The sequence below is a fragment of the Thunnus maccoyii genome, chromosome 5 (genome assembly GCF_910596095.1).
Source record: "Thunnus maccoyii chromosome 5, fThuMac1.1, whole genome shotgun sequence".
Taxonomy (NCBI): domain Eukaryota; kingdom Metazoa; phylum Chordata; class Actinopteri; order Scombriformes; family Scombridae; genus Thunnus; species Thunnus maccoyii.
In genome coordinates, this window is record NC_056537.1 from 9030968 (window position 1) to 9044619 (window position 13652).

Here is a 13652-nt window from a genome sequence, read left to right on the forward strand (position 1 = left end):
CATTTTGACAACACAAGGAATTAACCATGTGAAAGCCAAGCCGTCCATATAAATATAAACTGACCAGCAGCAGGAATATAGCTTATAAAATATCCACGCTATGCTTTCACAGGATCCAAACCAGCTGATCAGAGCCAGCGCCCTGCGAGTCCTCTCCAGCATCCGAGTCACTATCATCGTCCCCATAATGATGTTGGCCATCAAAGAAGCTGCTTCAGATATGTCTCCATACGTCAGGAAGACAGCTGCTCACGCAATCCCCAAACTCTACAGGTAACCTCAAGAAGCAAGAACAAAACAATCACGACTCATGATTGTGGCTGTAAAAACACATCTTGGCGCAGATCACTTAGTAGATAAAGAATACTGTAGAGGCATTTGTAACAATTATTAAAGGAGGCATAAATTGTACATATCTGTGTTAGAAATCTGTTTTTGAGAGTTTATTATTCACTTTGCAGCCTCCTACAGAGAGAGCCTAGGGAGATCCACTATGACTTACTGTCATTGTAAAATTAAAGCCCTTTGTGGCAGTTAAAGGTACATCCTTCAGAAATCCATTACTGCTCTGGCAGTGCAGTCCATTTGTTTTACGCTCTTGAGTATCATTTTTAAGTTCAACCAGTTGCCGTTCCTCCAACATTTCTTCTTCTCTCATATGTTTGAGTGATTTATCCTTGTCTGCCCTCAGTTTGGATCCAGAACAGAAGGACCAGCTGATTGAAGTCATAGAGAAACTGCTCGCTGACAAAACCACGGTGGGTTTTTTACTCTGTTCACCTCGGTTCAATTCAAATACCACGACACAGTTTTATTCCATCAACCATAAAAACCTGGAGGATATTATCTGAAACTCTCCTCCTGCTGCCTTGATATTCTGCCAACAAGGTTTTTCAAAAATGGTTTAAATTTCATGGCCTCAGATATTCTACAAATTGTGAACACGTCTCTTCTCTCAGGTTTCTTCCCACAGGCTGAAAACTGCCTTTATCAAGCCACTCTTAAAAAGGCACAATCTAGACACTTCACCAATGAACAATAAAAGGCCCAAATCATTTAAAAAGCTGCTTTTCAACAGCTTAAGAACTTCTTGCCACTAAACAACTGTCTAGTCTGTTTGATGTCTTCCAGTCAGGATGTCAACCAGACCACAGCACTGAGGCTGCTCTTGTTAAGGTCTTCAATGACATCAACTCAAACAATGACAGTGGCAGAATTTCAGTCTTAGATATACTGGATCAACTGGTCAACCACAACATATTACTAGACCGACTGGAAAACTGGGTTGGACTTTCTGGCACATACTAAACTGGTTTGAATCCTACTTAAAGGACAGAGACTACTTTGTGTCTGTAGGTAATTACACATCTGAGTGGACAAAAATGACATGGAGTTCCCCAAGGCTCCATTCTGGGGCCTCTTCTGTTCAAGATTTACATGCTCCCACTTGCTCAGATTATGGAAAACAACAAAATATGTTACCATAATTATGCAGACGACACACTAATTTACATAAAGGGGACTATGGTCCAATACAAGCACTGAGTAAGTGCATTGAACAATTCAGTGATTGGACGTGCCAGAATTTTCTTCAATTAAAAAAAGACAAAACTGAAGTAATTGTTTTTGGAGCCAAGGAAGAACGATTAAAAGTCAGCGCTCAGCTTCAGTCAGTGCTGTAAAAAACCACAAATCAAGCCAGAAATCTTGGTGTAGTCATGGACTCAGACCTGAATTTCAACAGCCACATTAAGACAATTACAAAGTCAACCTACTATCACGTGAAGAATATATCAAGAATTAAAGGACTTATGTCTCAGCAGGATTTGGAAATACCTGTCCATACATTTATCTTCAGAAGACTCGACTACTGTAACGCTGTCTTCACAGGTCTCCCTAAAAAAATTTATCAGACAGCTGCAGCTGATTCAGAACGCTGCTGCTCGAGTCCTCACTAAGACCAAGAAGGTGGATCATATCACTCCAGTTCTCAGATCTTTACACTGAATGAAGCACTGACTGATTTAGGGCCAAAATACATTTCTGATCTGCTGCTACGTTATGAACCATCCAGACCTCTTAGATCGGCTTGGACAGGTCTGCTTTCTGTCCCCAGAGTCAAAACTAAACACGGAGACGCAGCGTTCAGTTTTTATGCTCTACATATCTACACAAACCCCCAGAAAACTGCAGGTCTGCTGCAACTCTCAGTTCTTTTAAATCAAGGCTGAAGACTTTTCTGTTTGCCGCTGCCTTTTATTAAACCAAATAATTATTAATTTCTTACACAGCGCTGTAACTTTTATTCTTGTATTTCATCTGTCTTACTCTATTTTAGCTTGTTTTTGTATGTAAGTGTCCTTTTATAGTTTGCTTCTTTTGCAGTTTGTCTCAATGCTTTAAATGTTTTATGTAAAGCACTTTGAATTGCCTTAATACTGAAATGTGCTATATAAATAAACTCGCCTTGCCTTCACATAGCTCAGCGGATTTTATTCAACAAATGCAAATAGTTTGAATGGCACCAGATTGCATTCAATACCTCAGCTGTTTCAAGGCTTATCATTTATTTAACCAATCTCCGTCTTCGTAGTGAAATTAGTTCATAAATTGTTATAATTTCCAAGTGTAATATACCAGAAAGAGCCAGACTGTAGCATTCAGTCACAAATTACATTGTGTAAATATACAACTGCAGATGTAACTGTGGAACGTGTAGATAGTATTTTGTTCATCAGTAATCCTCATATGTAACATTTAAAGTCCTGATAAAAGGTACTTAAACTCTAACTCCTGTTTTGTTTGTGATGGAAAATGTGCTGCAGTTGGTTGCGGGAAGCGTCGTTATGGCTTTTGAGGAGGTGTGTCCGGAGCGAATCGACCTGATCCACAAGAACTACAGGAAGCTGTGTAACCTTCTGATCGACGTGGAGGAGTGGGGGCAGGTCGTCATCATCAACATGCTGACCCGCTACGCCAGGACCCAGTTCCTCAACCCAAACATCAATGTGAGTCAGAACCACATTCAAAATAAATATAGTCCCACATAATCTCTGGTCACTGGCTGCTTAATTGATCAATTGTATTTATTTCCTCTATGGTGACTCATGTTAATTTATTATGTTGTTAGTAACCAGCAACTTTGGTTATTTTCCATTAATCTGCCAATTTTGTTTTAAGTTATTGATTAATTCTTATTAATCATGTCTGAAAATAGTGACAAGTGCACATCGGAGTTTCCCAAAACCCAAGGTGATGTCATCAGGTTGCTTATTTCGTTTGACAAACAGTCCAAGAAACAAAAATATTTAATTTAATGTTAAATAAAACACAGAAAAGCAACAAATTGTCACATTTGAAAAACTACAACAAGTGAATGTTTGGTGTTTTTGTCTGATAAATGTTTTAAATGATTAATTGATTATCAAAATAGTTTTTTTTTGTTTCAACATTACTGTTAACTGTGAGCAAACATAGTCAGACACTAACGCACTTTGTCACATTTTGCACAGCTTTAATTACTATATTTTCTTTTCCCGTATGTTATTCCTCTATGTGTATTATGTGCTTTCAATAAAGTTATGAGTCACTTCAAATTTGCGAGGAACAGCAGACTATAAACTGATTCATTGTTTGATTTGTCGCTGCATGTTGCAGCTGTCCATGCAAACTAAAACACCTAGAAGTTTGTCATTTTGTATCGTCATAAACAACTAATTTGAATGTGAATGGATGTGACATTAAATGTGGGACCAAAACTGTTAAAAGTGTATAGGTGCATTTTGTTTTATTTTGCTGGATTAATTATATCCTTCCCGTTCTGCCATTGTGTCTGTGCAGAGGTACAAATTGAAGTCATTCTGTCATTATTTTCCTTTCTCCATGTAACCAACTTGGTGATTTTTTTTCTCTGTATTTATCAGTGTTTCAGACCCACCTGTTGACTTATTTTCTCATAAGCGTCTAACTAAAAAATTGAGCTATTTTTTCATACCATGTGGAATATTGTTATTATGATAATTCCTGATGCATGTGGTGACAAATTGCTAAAGCCATTTTGCACTACATGTTTTTATAATGGAAAGAGGTCTGATAACGCTTCTCAAACACAGTGTAGCAGCCTTTTTAAAACAAATATATTCAGGAGAAAATTACCATCTGGTGACTTTATAAGCAGCCAGTAACTACTTTGGATGCAGGACAGATAGAAACATTTCTGTCTTGGTCGTCCCTGCCAACACAATTTTATTTTATATCCTCACTGTTTTATGCAGGAGTCCCTGCTGGAGGAGGGAGGAGGCGGGGAGAAGACCTTCTACGGCTCTGATGAAGATGAGGACGAGGATGAGGAGGAGAAGGAGAAGAAGGCTGAGGCTGCAGTAATGGCCAAGAGGAAGCCGTACGTGATGGATCCAGACCACCGGCTGCTGCTGAGGAACACTAAGCCACTCCTGCAGAGCCGCAACGCAGCTGTGAGACCACAACGCTGTTGAATAATACACACATCTTACATCATACACAGTGCAGCTAATTAACTCTTTTTGAGTCAATCACCGTGGCGGAGATTATAATTGTTTCCTCTCATACATCGAGCAGCAGGTCGGTGTTGTGAGTAGTTGAGGTCTCTAAATGCACGACCTTGGTTCAAGCCCTCGTGTTAACAAGCATCCATCCAGCTGAAGTGTCCTTGAGCAAAACACTTCATCAGAGCTGACCTCTCACTCTGAAAGAAGGACAAGTGACGGTTTCCCAAAGGAAATTAATAAAGCATCACAGTACATTAGTGCTGCTGTGGTCACCTTGGTTGGCCTGTTTTGTTCCATGTTAGATGTTATAAAACTCCCCCGCCCCTGTTTGCTTTCAGGCGGCTCAGATTAACTCTCTTCTGCAGGCAACAAATGTGTTTGCTTATCTTGCCAGTAGTGTAGAAGCTTATCAGTGAGCTCTGTGGGTGCTTTTCATTATGCTTCCACGCATACTCTCTCCTCCGTACTCCAGCCGTGACCCAGAAACTGATCTCCCTCCTCTATCGTTGAGGATCTTCCAATCCCTTAATTGCACCTGGAGGAGACGAGGAGTGAGGAGGCTACTAAAGGACTTGGTCAGCTGATCTGATGGGACGGTAAACAGTCAGGCTGTTGTTGTATTACAACAGATCAGGAAAACTACCTGTGGAACAGGAATGACAGCACCAACAGCAGCTGTTCATATTTATTCATAAAATGAAAATTACCAAATCATGAATCAGTGCAAAAAACACTCTTGTAACTTTATTATTTTTATTCATAAGCCAAAAGCCTTTTTTCTTTTCCATTTCAAATACATCTCAACTCCTTCAGGAAATATGGAGCCACACAGCTTCGTGTCTCCTATAAAATCATCTTGAGCCTGAAAGGTCGTCAGACTTTCACAAACTAAATAAGCAATATTTTATTTAAACATATTCTGTATGCTACAGCTGTTTTTATTGCTCCTTTACATCAGTTCTGTTCTTTCAGTAATTACCGGGTTTAAATTGTCTATATGTGTCTTATTCTGTGACAGACAGATGCTGCTATAGATCTATAGACAAATAATAAAATTTGGAGCAATTATCAGTTGTTTTCATTCCAGCTATCACCATGTAGAAATGTTTAAGTAGTGTACAGTGTTAATTAATTGTACATGAATTTTAAGTGTAAACTTAAGTGTTTAAATTGTTACGTAATAATTTCTACATATTGATAGTTGACTTCTACATATTTGACAGTTCAGGTGCTGTGCATCATTAGTAGTTGCCGTCTCCTCAAAATGATGCTGCAGTGACTTTTCTGTTTTGATTCACTTTCACCGCTCTCATCATCACCTTGTTTCCAGATGTAGCAGGCAGCTGTTTTCAGGAAAATAAGCTCTGATAAACTTAGTGGACATTTCCTGCTCAGCACCAAACAGCAGATAGATAAAGTTAGCAGCTAGCTTGTGAACATAGTGGACCATTTAGCTGCTAAAGAGCAAGATATTTCCCTCAGGAGTTGGTGGAGACCAAAACAGAGCTAAAAGGAGATTGAACAGAGGACTTACATTCATCAAGTGGCCAGAAACATGACTGCTCATGTTGCTCTGTTTGCTAATACGTACAAGATGACAATATGACAATGTTGTATTGCAATGCTCCCAAGTGGCTTGAAATCAATTAATACAGGTTTAAGTTGTGTGTAAATGCAGATTCGGTGCTTACAAGACCTAAAAGAGACGTTCCTTTCTCTTGAATGACTCATTTCCAATTTATTTCTTGGATTTTAAATACATTTTAATCTTCTCTCTTGTAGCTGAGAGCTCTAAAAAGAAAACAAAGCCATATTTCCCTTAGTTCTTTCATGCACATTCAACATATTGGCAGAAGAAATCCAACACATTCCACATCTGCACTGCAACATAAGGCAGTGTAAAACAGTGATGCACTAGTAAAGGACTTTTTCACAACACATTACCCAGTACATCCAGCTTTTTATGAGATTGTATCACTGCTGATGATTTAACCCTTCATCTCTTTTTCTCATTTTCTTCATATTCCAGGTGGTGATGGCCGTGGCTCAGCTGTACTTCCATCTCGCCCCTAAAGCAGAGGTCGGGGTGATCGCCAAGGCTCTAGTTCGTCTCCTGAGGAGCCACAGGTGAGGTTCAGTGTCTATAATGCAAAATTAATTATCTAATGAAATTGATATACTATAAATTACGGTAGCAATATATTCCAAAACTACTCCAGTGTATTTAAAACCAGCAATATCAGCCATGTCGCAACGTTATTTGGTAAAGAACGGCTTGAAAATAATGAGAGCTGGATTTATGAGCTTCGCTTGAAAAGGAACAAAAAAAGCAGAAGTGCAAATACACAGCCGAATGTGATAAGATAAAGCATAATGACCAAGAAACTCAGCAAAGTGGAAAACATTATGACAACAAAATGATGAGTGAGGGTAGTAAAATAAACCTCTATAACCTCCTGAAGCAGAAAGTGAAATTAAAACGGGAGCTCAGTGAGGCTGGAGTAAACATGAGAGCATAAACCATGAGGAGTGATGACGGCACATTGGTGGCCTCTTGGCTGTTAGTCCTGCAGGCTGTCAGCTTCTTATTGAACGAGCGCTCTCGTGGTTCTGGGTGTGCTGTAATGAGGATCATCATTCAGCAGCATCTCTCTGACGGGGTTTTGTCAGAAATCTATTGTACTGTACGATTTGTTTCATTAGATTTAATTCGTCCTATGAAGTCAGTGGGGTCTCAGCTCTCATAACAATCACACTGGTTTACCAACTTGAGGAAGACCAGTTCATTTAGCAGCTGTTCTGGAGCTTTTAATTATATCACATTCATCAGCAGATGCCCTAGTCTTCATAGCTGGTTTTTACAGTACATCGTAATGTTGGCAGAATAGGAATGAGAAAACGTCCTGGAGTGTTTTCCCCAAGATGGTAGAAACAAATAGTTTAAAATTCCTTTTTAACTAGCTTTATCAACAGTAATACTGTATTTTATTTATATTTATATCTTAGACTCCATATCTGAGGCTCACATGAATGTTTTATTCAACTTGGCTTCTCCTAATTGTCTGCAACATGACGTTAACGCTCAATGAGTTGTTGCTTGAGAAGAGTCAGCTAGTTTTTCTTTGGCTACTTTCACAAAGCAGAAAGTTGTCATGAGTAGGTTTAAAAAATTCAAATTAAGTTATGTAATCCAGGGATATATCTGTACAACTCAGTGTTGCTTTGCTGTTTCCTTACTAAGTAAATATTGTGTTTAGGGGAATCTTCTCTTCATGTTGTCAATCATCTGCATGCCATCCTGTTTTCCTTGAAATATACATATCACAGTTTCAGGGGCCTTGTACACAGATGTCAGTTATTTGACTAGACCTCTGCTGATGTTAAGGTTGGTCAGAACCATGTAACACAATACAAAACTAACAAGAGAGCGAAGGACAATAAATAACAGAATCATTGAAAACACCTGTGTTTATCTACTAGGCCTGCGTAACGGCTTTGATATTAAAATGATCTCTGACTTTGGCAAATCATTTGTTATACTCTCCCAGTCGGCTGTTAGATCACAAAAATCAACAGCAGCAAAGCAAAACAAAAACAGAAATTCTTTCAGGCAAAACACACTTTCAAAGGTTTTTTTTCTCAGACCTCGTTCGGGGGTATTTTTGAGGATGGAGCATGTTCGTATTTCACGCTGAAGCTTGCAGACTTCACACTAACGCTGGTACCTGCGGCCCATTTTTGAACACCAGTCACCTGCCCGACAGGTTGAGCAATACATAGCGAGCTTGTTTTTATAAGCTATTGTGGCTCCATTTACTTTTGTCATGTGATTCAGTTGCAGGCTGCAGGATCTCAAATTAACAGGACTGTCACATATATAAATCCCAGCGAGTTACTCAGACAACCTCATCTAAAAAAACTAAAAAAAGCTTGCTTCAAGTTGAATGTTAGTGTAAAAATTCAATGTGCTATTAGATGTATATTAGCTAGCCAACAAGATCTGTTCCTAATTATTAATGTTAGTACAAATAATAATAATAAAAAAAATATTACCATTGTTGTGTTGAGCTGCAGACTTCAACATGGCTGCCTGAGGTGTTGAACAGGGTGTTTCTAGTCCTACCTTGCCTGCTCCTTCAATCTCTCCTGTTTCTGTCTCTTATTCCAGTGAAGTTCAGTTTGTTGTTCTTCAGAACGTGGCAACAATGACGATCAAGAGAAGGGTGAGCTATACCTCGTGGTATTTTGTCTTTGTATGTGTGTATGTGTGTGTGTGTGTGTCTGTCTTGAAATCAAAGGCTGATGGAGCTGCAGGTTCACTGACTTTTTCTTTTTCTTCCCACTTTTATGTTTCACAGGGGATGTTTGAACCGTACCTAAAGAGTTTCTACATCCGCTCCACAGACCCAACCCAGATCAAAGTCCTTAAGGTTGCTTTATATTCTGTTCCACCTTTAGTCAGAATTATGATGCCATCCTTTCCTCTTTAATCATGAGGCTGAATCAATGGAGGGCTATTAATTCTCTCAACTCGGACACATAATGGACATTACATTTGCAGCATCTTTTGCCGTTCCATCATTTTAAGCTCACTTACTTTGAGTTATGTTCTTGCAACAGGAGCGGCAATGACGTCATGTTAAGATATAATAAGACCGTCAAACAATATTAAAAACAATATTAAACTTGATTTGAACTCACTCCACCAAACGTATCACGGATGCCAATTTAAAAGACATGAATCAGAGTGAAGCACAATTTTAAAAGTGCAGTCTTTGGCACAGGAGCCCTCAAACAAAGAAATGATGCCTTTTAAATTAAGTTTATATATTACGGTCAGTCGTGTTTTATTCATTTATTTATTTATTTTGTCTTTTGCAGCTTGAGGTTCTCACCAATCTGGCCAATGAGACGAACATTTCCACCATTCTCAGAGAGTTTCAGGTAAAGTGAAATTAAGTTTGTGATGCTTCGAAAAGACAGAATCTTTGTCTTTAATCAAAATAGCAAAACAAAAAAATAGAAACTATATTAAGTGAATGTCTTCTCTTCCTGGCAGACTTACATCAAAAGTATGGATAAAGACTTTGTGGCTGCCACAATTCAAGCTATTGGCCGCTGTGCTACCAATATCGGTGAGGTGAGGGACACGTGTCTGAACGGCCTGGTGCAGCTGCTGTCCAACAGAGACGGTGAGTGAATCTGTGTTAAACTACAGGTGCTTTTTAAGTGATTCATATTATAAGGAGGAATAAATTGATACAGATAGCAGTATGAGATATCAGGTCAGTAGTTTAATTCAATCAAGTGTATTAATTTGCATGTAAATTTTGCACATTGAAAAAAAATAGAAGCAGAAAATAACAAGTTTTAGAAGATTAGATGATCACTAACACACAGACTTCACTTCAGAACTAGTGGGAAAAAAAACAACAAATATAATTAAGAGTGAAAATAAGGAAACTGTTTGAGAGCATTTTCCTCAGTGAGTAAAAAAGTAATTGACTAAATTTAATTGACTAATTTAATTTAAGTAACTTAATTGATGATAAAAAAGAAAATAATAATAATAATAACTTTATTTGTATAACAGACATAGACCCACCAACAATGAAAGAAAACTCAGTGACTGTTTTTTCCTGATACTGTATCAACAAGCACCTCTTTGTCCTGTCGTACAGAGCTAGTGGTTGCAGAGTCGGTGGTTGTTATCAAGAAGCTGCTGCAGATGCAGCCGGAGAAGCACAGTGACATCATCAAGCACATGGCGAAGCTAACGGACAACATCCAGGTCAGTCTCATTCACAAAAATACCATTAATGTCAGAGTTAAATCACAAAAGATCACACATTAAATCTGTAATAACGTTTACTCCAAGTACATTTTAAGTGAACCTGTTTTGGTTGTTTTGGATATTTTGTTTGTTTTTTTTCTCTTTTTATAATGAATGTCTCACCTGAGGTGGTTAAAAAAGCAAAATAGAACAAACAAAATATAATAGAGAGAAATATTGTTGTACACAGTTTGATTTTTGAGAGTTAGATGTACGTTAACATTTGAATTAACCTGCGTCCTCAGGTGCCGATGGCGCGGGCCAGTATTCTGTGGCTGATTGGAGAATACTGTGAACATGTACCTAAGATCGCCCCGGATGTCCTGAGAAAGATGGCCAAGTCGTTTACTAACGAGGAGGACATCGTCAAGCTACAAATCATCAACTTGGCCGCCAAGCTCTATCTCACCAACTCCAAACAGGTATTAAATAAACGGCGTGTGTCCATCACTAATGTTTAAAAACTCAATAAAGCTTTGACGCATCAGAATGTGTCCGATACGACCAAGATTCAGCGTAGAAACATTGTAATCACCTAGCAACACCTTACCAACCACCCAGAACACCATGGAAAACACCTAGCAACCACCTAGTAACACCTTAACAACTAATTACCTACTTTTGCAAGGTCAAAACCTTCTGTTACACTACAATCATCACGCCAGAATGACTTGTTCACCATTACTGATCACACCTCTACCATGCACATACAGTACATGCACATATTAGATTTTAATTATTCTTGTTTGTTCCCTCCTCATCCTCCATTTCCTCCATGTTTCTTCTTCTCACAGACCAAACTGTTGACACAGTATGTTCTGAACTTGGCCAAGTATGACCAGAACTACGACATCCGTGATCGGGCGCGCTTCATTCGCCAGCTCATTGTGCCCACCGAGAAGAGTGGAGCCCTTAGCAAGTACGCTAAGAAACTGTTTCTCGCCCTCAAGCCAGCACCCGTCCTCGAGTCTCCATTTAAAGGTACAGAAGCCATTAAAAGTCCTCACTTGATTTAAGACTGAAAACATAGTCGCTATTTATTTCTTGAGACAAGCATGAACACCAAAACAGAAAGTATGCGCCTTCTGTGTTGTTGCTGATTTGAGTTCTTGATTCTTTGATTCTGTGTTTTTTGCAGATCGAGACCACTTCCAGTTGGGTTCATTGTCCCACCTGCTGAATGCCAAGGCTGGGGGCTACCAGGAGTTGCCCGACTGGCCTGAAGCCGCCCCAGACCCCTCCGTGCGCAACGTGGAGGTGAAGGAGTCTGTGCGTGCAGTGGGAACAGTAACATACAGAGACACAGGGGCCCTCTGGGATCTCCAGGGGGTCCAAAAGATGGAGGGGAGCGAGGGTTGCTCCTGCTCCAGAGCAGTGCCTCAGAGGGGTTGGACAGAGTCACCAGGGCTTCACATCCAATATAACATTTACTCCAATATAACATTGATTCCTGTTTCACTAGCCATCATCCATTCACTTACTGCTCATTAGCATAACAGCTCATCGGTAACATGCATCCGTTTTGGCCTCCATCTACTTCCAAATGGATGCTGCTCAACATCTCCCCCCTTCCATGGAGGAGAATGAGTCACAGAGGAGAAAAGAGGATGATTCTCTTATTAGTGAGAGCAAAAGTTAGACAGGAAACCCTCTTATTTGAAAACTACTGATTCACTTTGATAACAGTCAGTAATATCGAGCTCCTCTTCCTCTCTGCTGCACTTGCTTCTGTTCGGCAGCAGCTCACTCTCCCCGTCCAGGTGATTTCTCACCTTTGTTTGAGCCAATAGCACATGCGATACAGAAATGGGAACAACAGCATAAGTTTTCACTACAAATCAGTATCAACAGCATAAACACTCTCTATAAACTAAACCTCCTCTAATCTCTGCTAGAACACAGACGACCAACAGTTGATGTTTTGCATCATATTCAATATATTAAATTTTACCTAATTATCCCCCAAATTTTTAAGTAGATACTGAAGTTACAATCTGCTAAACTACAGATGAGCAAGAGGAGTACACTCACTGTACATTCTCCTGTAGAGCTTCATCCCAAAGCAGCACCCTCCTCTTCTTCTTCTCCATCCCATTCACTCCATGTGCCATTGGTTCATAACCAATAATGTGTTTTACCTGAAGTCATGAAATCAAAACTTGAGTGTATCACTTCTTTGTCAAAAAAAATCAACTCAACTCAACTTGATTTTAAAGTCCAGAAGTGACCTCAAGTCTTGATTTGTTAGTATTATAATCGCATAGATTTGTACTCACTGCCAGTGTCCCATACTCGCTTTTAACTTGTCATTTACTTGTGATGCAGATTTCAAGATGAGGCCACAGGTGCATTGTCGTACACTTTGAGGTGTATTTTGATTTGATTGGTGTCCAGCAGGAGACAGGGTTGTAAAATATCGGTGGATTAGTTTTAAGTACAAATCATGTAGTTACATTTAGTTCGATCGTCCACCATCCAGGCAGCCATTTGTTTTTCCTTGCAGTGATTTGAAACTTAAGGTAGAAAATCCATCACAGTGAAGAATTTCTTGCTTTAATAATATAAATGACTGAACATCAGGTGGTATCGCAGCTTTAAACAGGGACTGTTTTGAAAGCTCTCCCTGCAGCTGCGTTCAAAGAACCTCCGATGTCTGATTGATTTTCTGACAACGTATCTCATGACTGCGATTCAATTTGCTATGTTTGCAATGCAAATGTAATTTTGCTTCTCTTATTGTGGTCTGGCCGGGATCAAATTACATTAGCGTGTGATGTCACTTCAAGTCAACATGAATCTTTCTACACCTGACTAAACAACACGCGACCCACCGGGTTTAGGATTTAGAGACGAGACAGAGGACTTTATTAATCCTTAAGTGAAATTATTGCATTACAGCAGCTGCATCACACATGAATCATAAAATAACACAATACATGGACACTCAAAGAAGCAAACAGAATAATAAACTAAAAGCTAAAAACTAGGACCACGCTCTAAATACATACAACAATAGTGCCTGGTAATGTTCTATATATGGTTGTCTCTGTAATATGTTTTCAAAATGAAAAAAACATGGCATCTATTGATGGAAATTCTTCCAAAGTACCAACCTAAATAAGATTATTTTAGGTCCTGCAACTGCAAAATCAGGTTTTATTTGGTGGTGATGCTTTCCAGTCATTTAAATAGATATTTATTAGGTTTGGCGAGACGGTGATTCAAGTCTTTGCTGATTGGTCTGGTTTGTATCTGGCAGCAGACCTTAAAATCTGAGACCATTAAGGAGAAGC

At 39.2% G+C, this 13652-nt stretch overlaps 1 protein-coding gene across 3 annotated transcripts in view; it reads left to right on the top strand.

The window, feature by feature from the left end:
- The window catches only part of LOC121898035 (AP-3 complex subunit beta-2), a 48768-nt gene that overhangs the window by 20342 nt on the left and 14774 nt on the right, over nt 1-13652 (top strand). For 2 of the 3 annotated variants that reach the window (XM_042412911.1, XM_042412913.1), the window contains exons 5-17: nt 113-273; nt 692-758; nt 2826-3008; nt 4275-4472; nt 6556-6653; nt 8695-8749; nt 8885-8956; nt 9408-9470; nt 9586-9718; nt 10208-10317; nt 10605-10781; nt 11154-11340; nt 11498-11628. In XM_042412911.1, coding sequence (XP_042268845.1) covers nt 113-273; nt 692-758; nt 2826-3008; nt 4275-4472; nt 6556-6653; nt 8695-8749; nt 8885-8956; nt 9408-9470; nt 9586-9718; nt 10208-10317; nt 10605-10781; nt 11154-11340; nt 11498-11628 — 1635 coding nt within the window. The remainder of the gene's footprint in view (nt 1-112; nt 274-691; nt 759-2825; nt 3009-4274; nt 4473-6555; nt 6654-8694; nt 8750-8884; nt 8957-9407; nt 9471-9585; nt 9719-10207; nt 10318-10604; nt 10782-11153; nt 11341-11497; nt 11629-13652) is intronic. The other variant, XM_042412912.1, reaches the window with a different exon arrangement.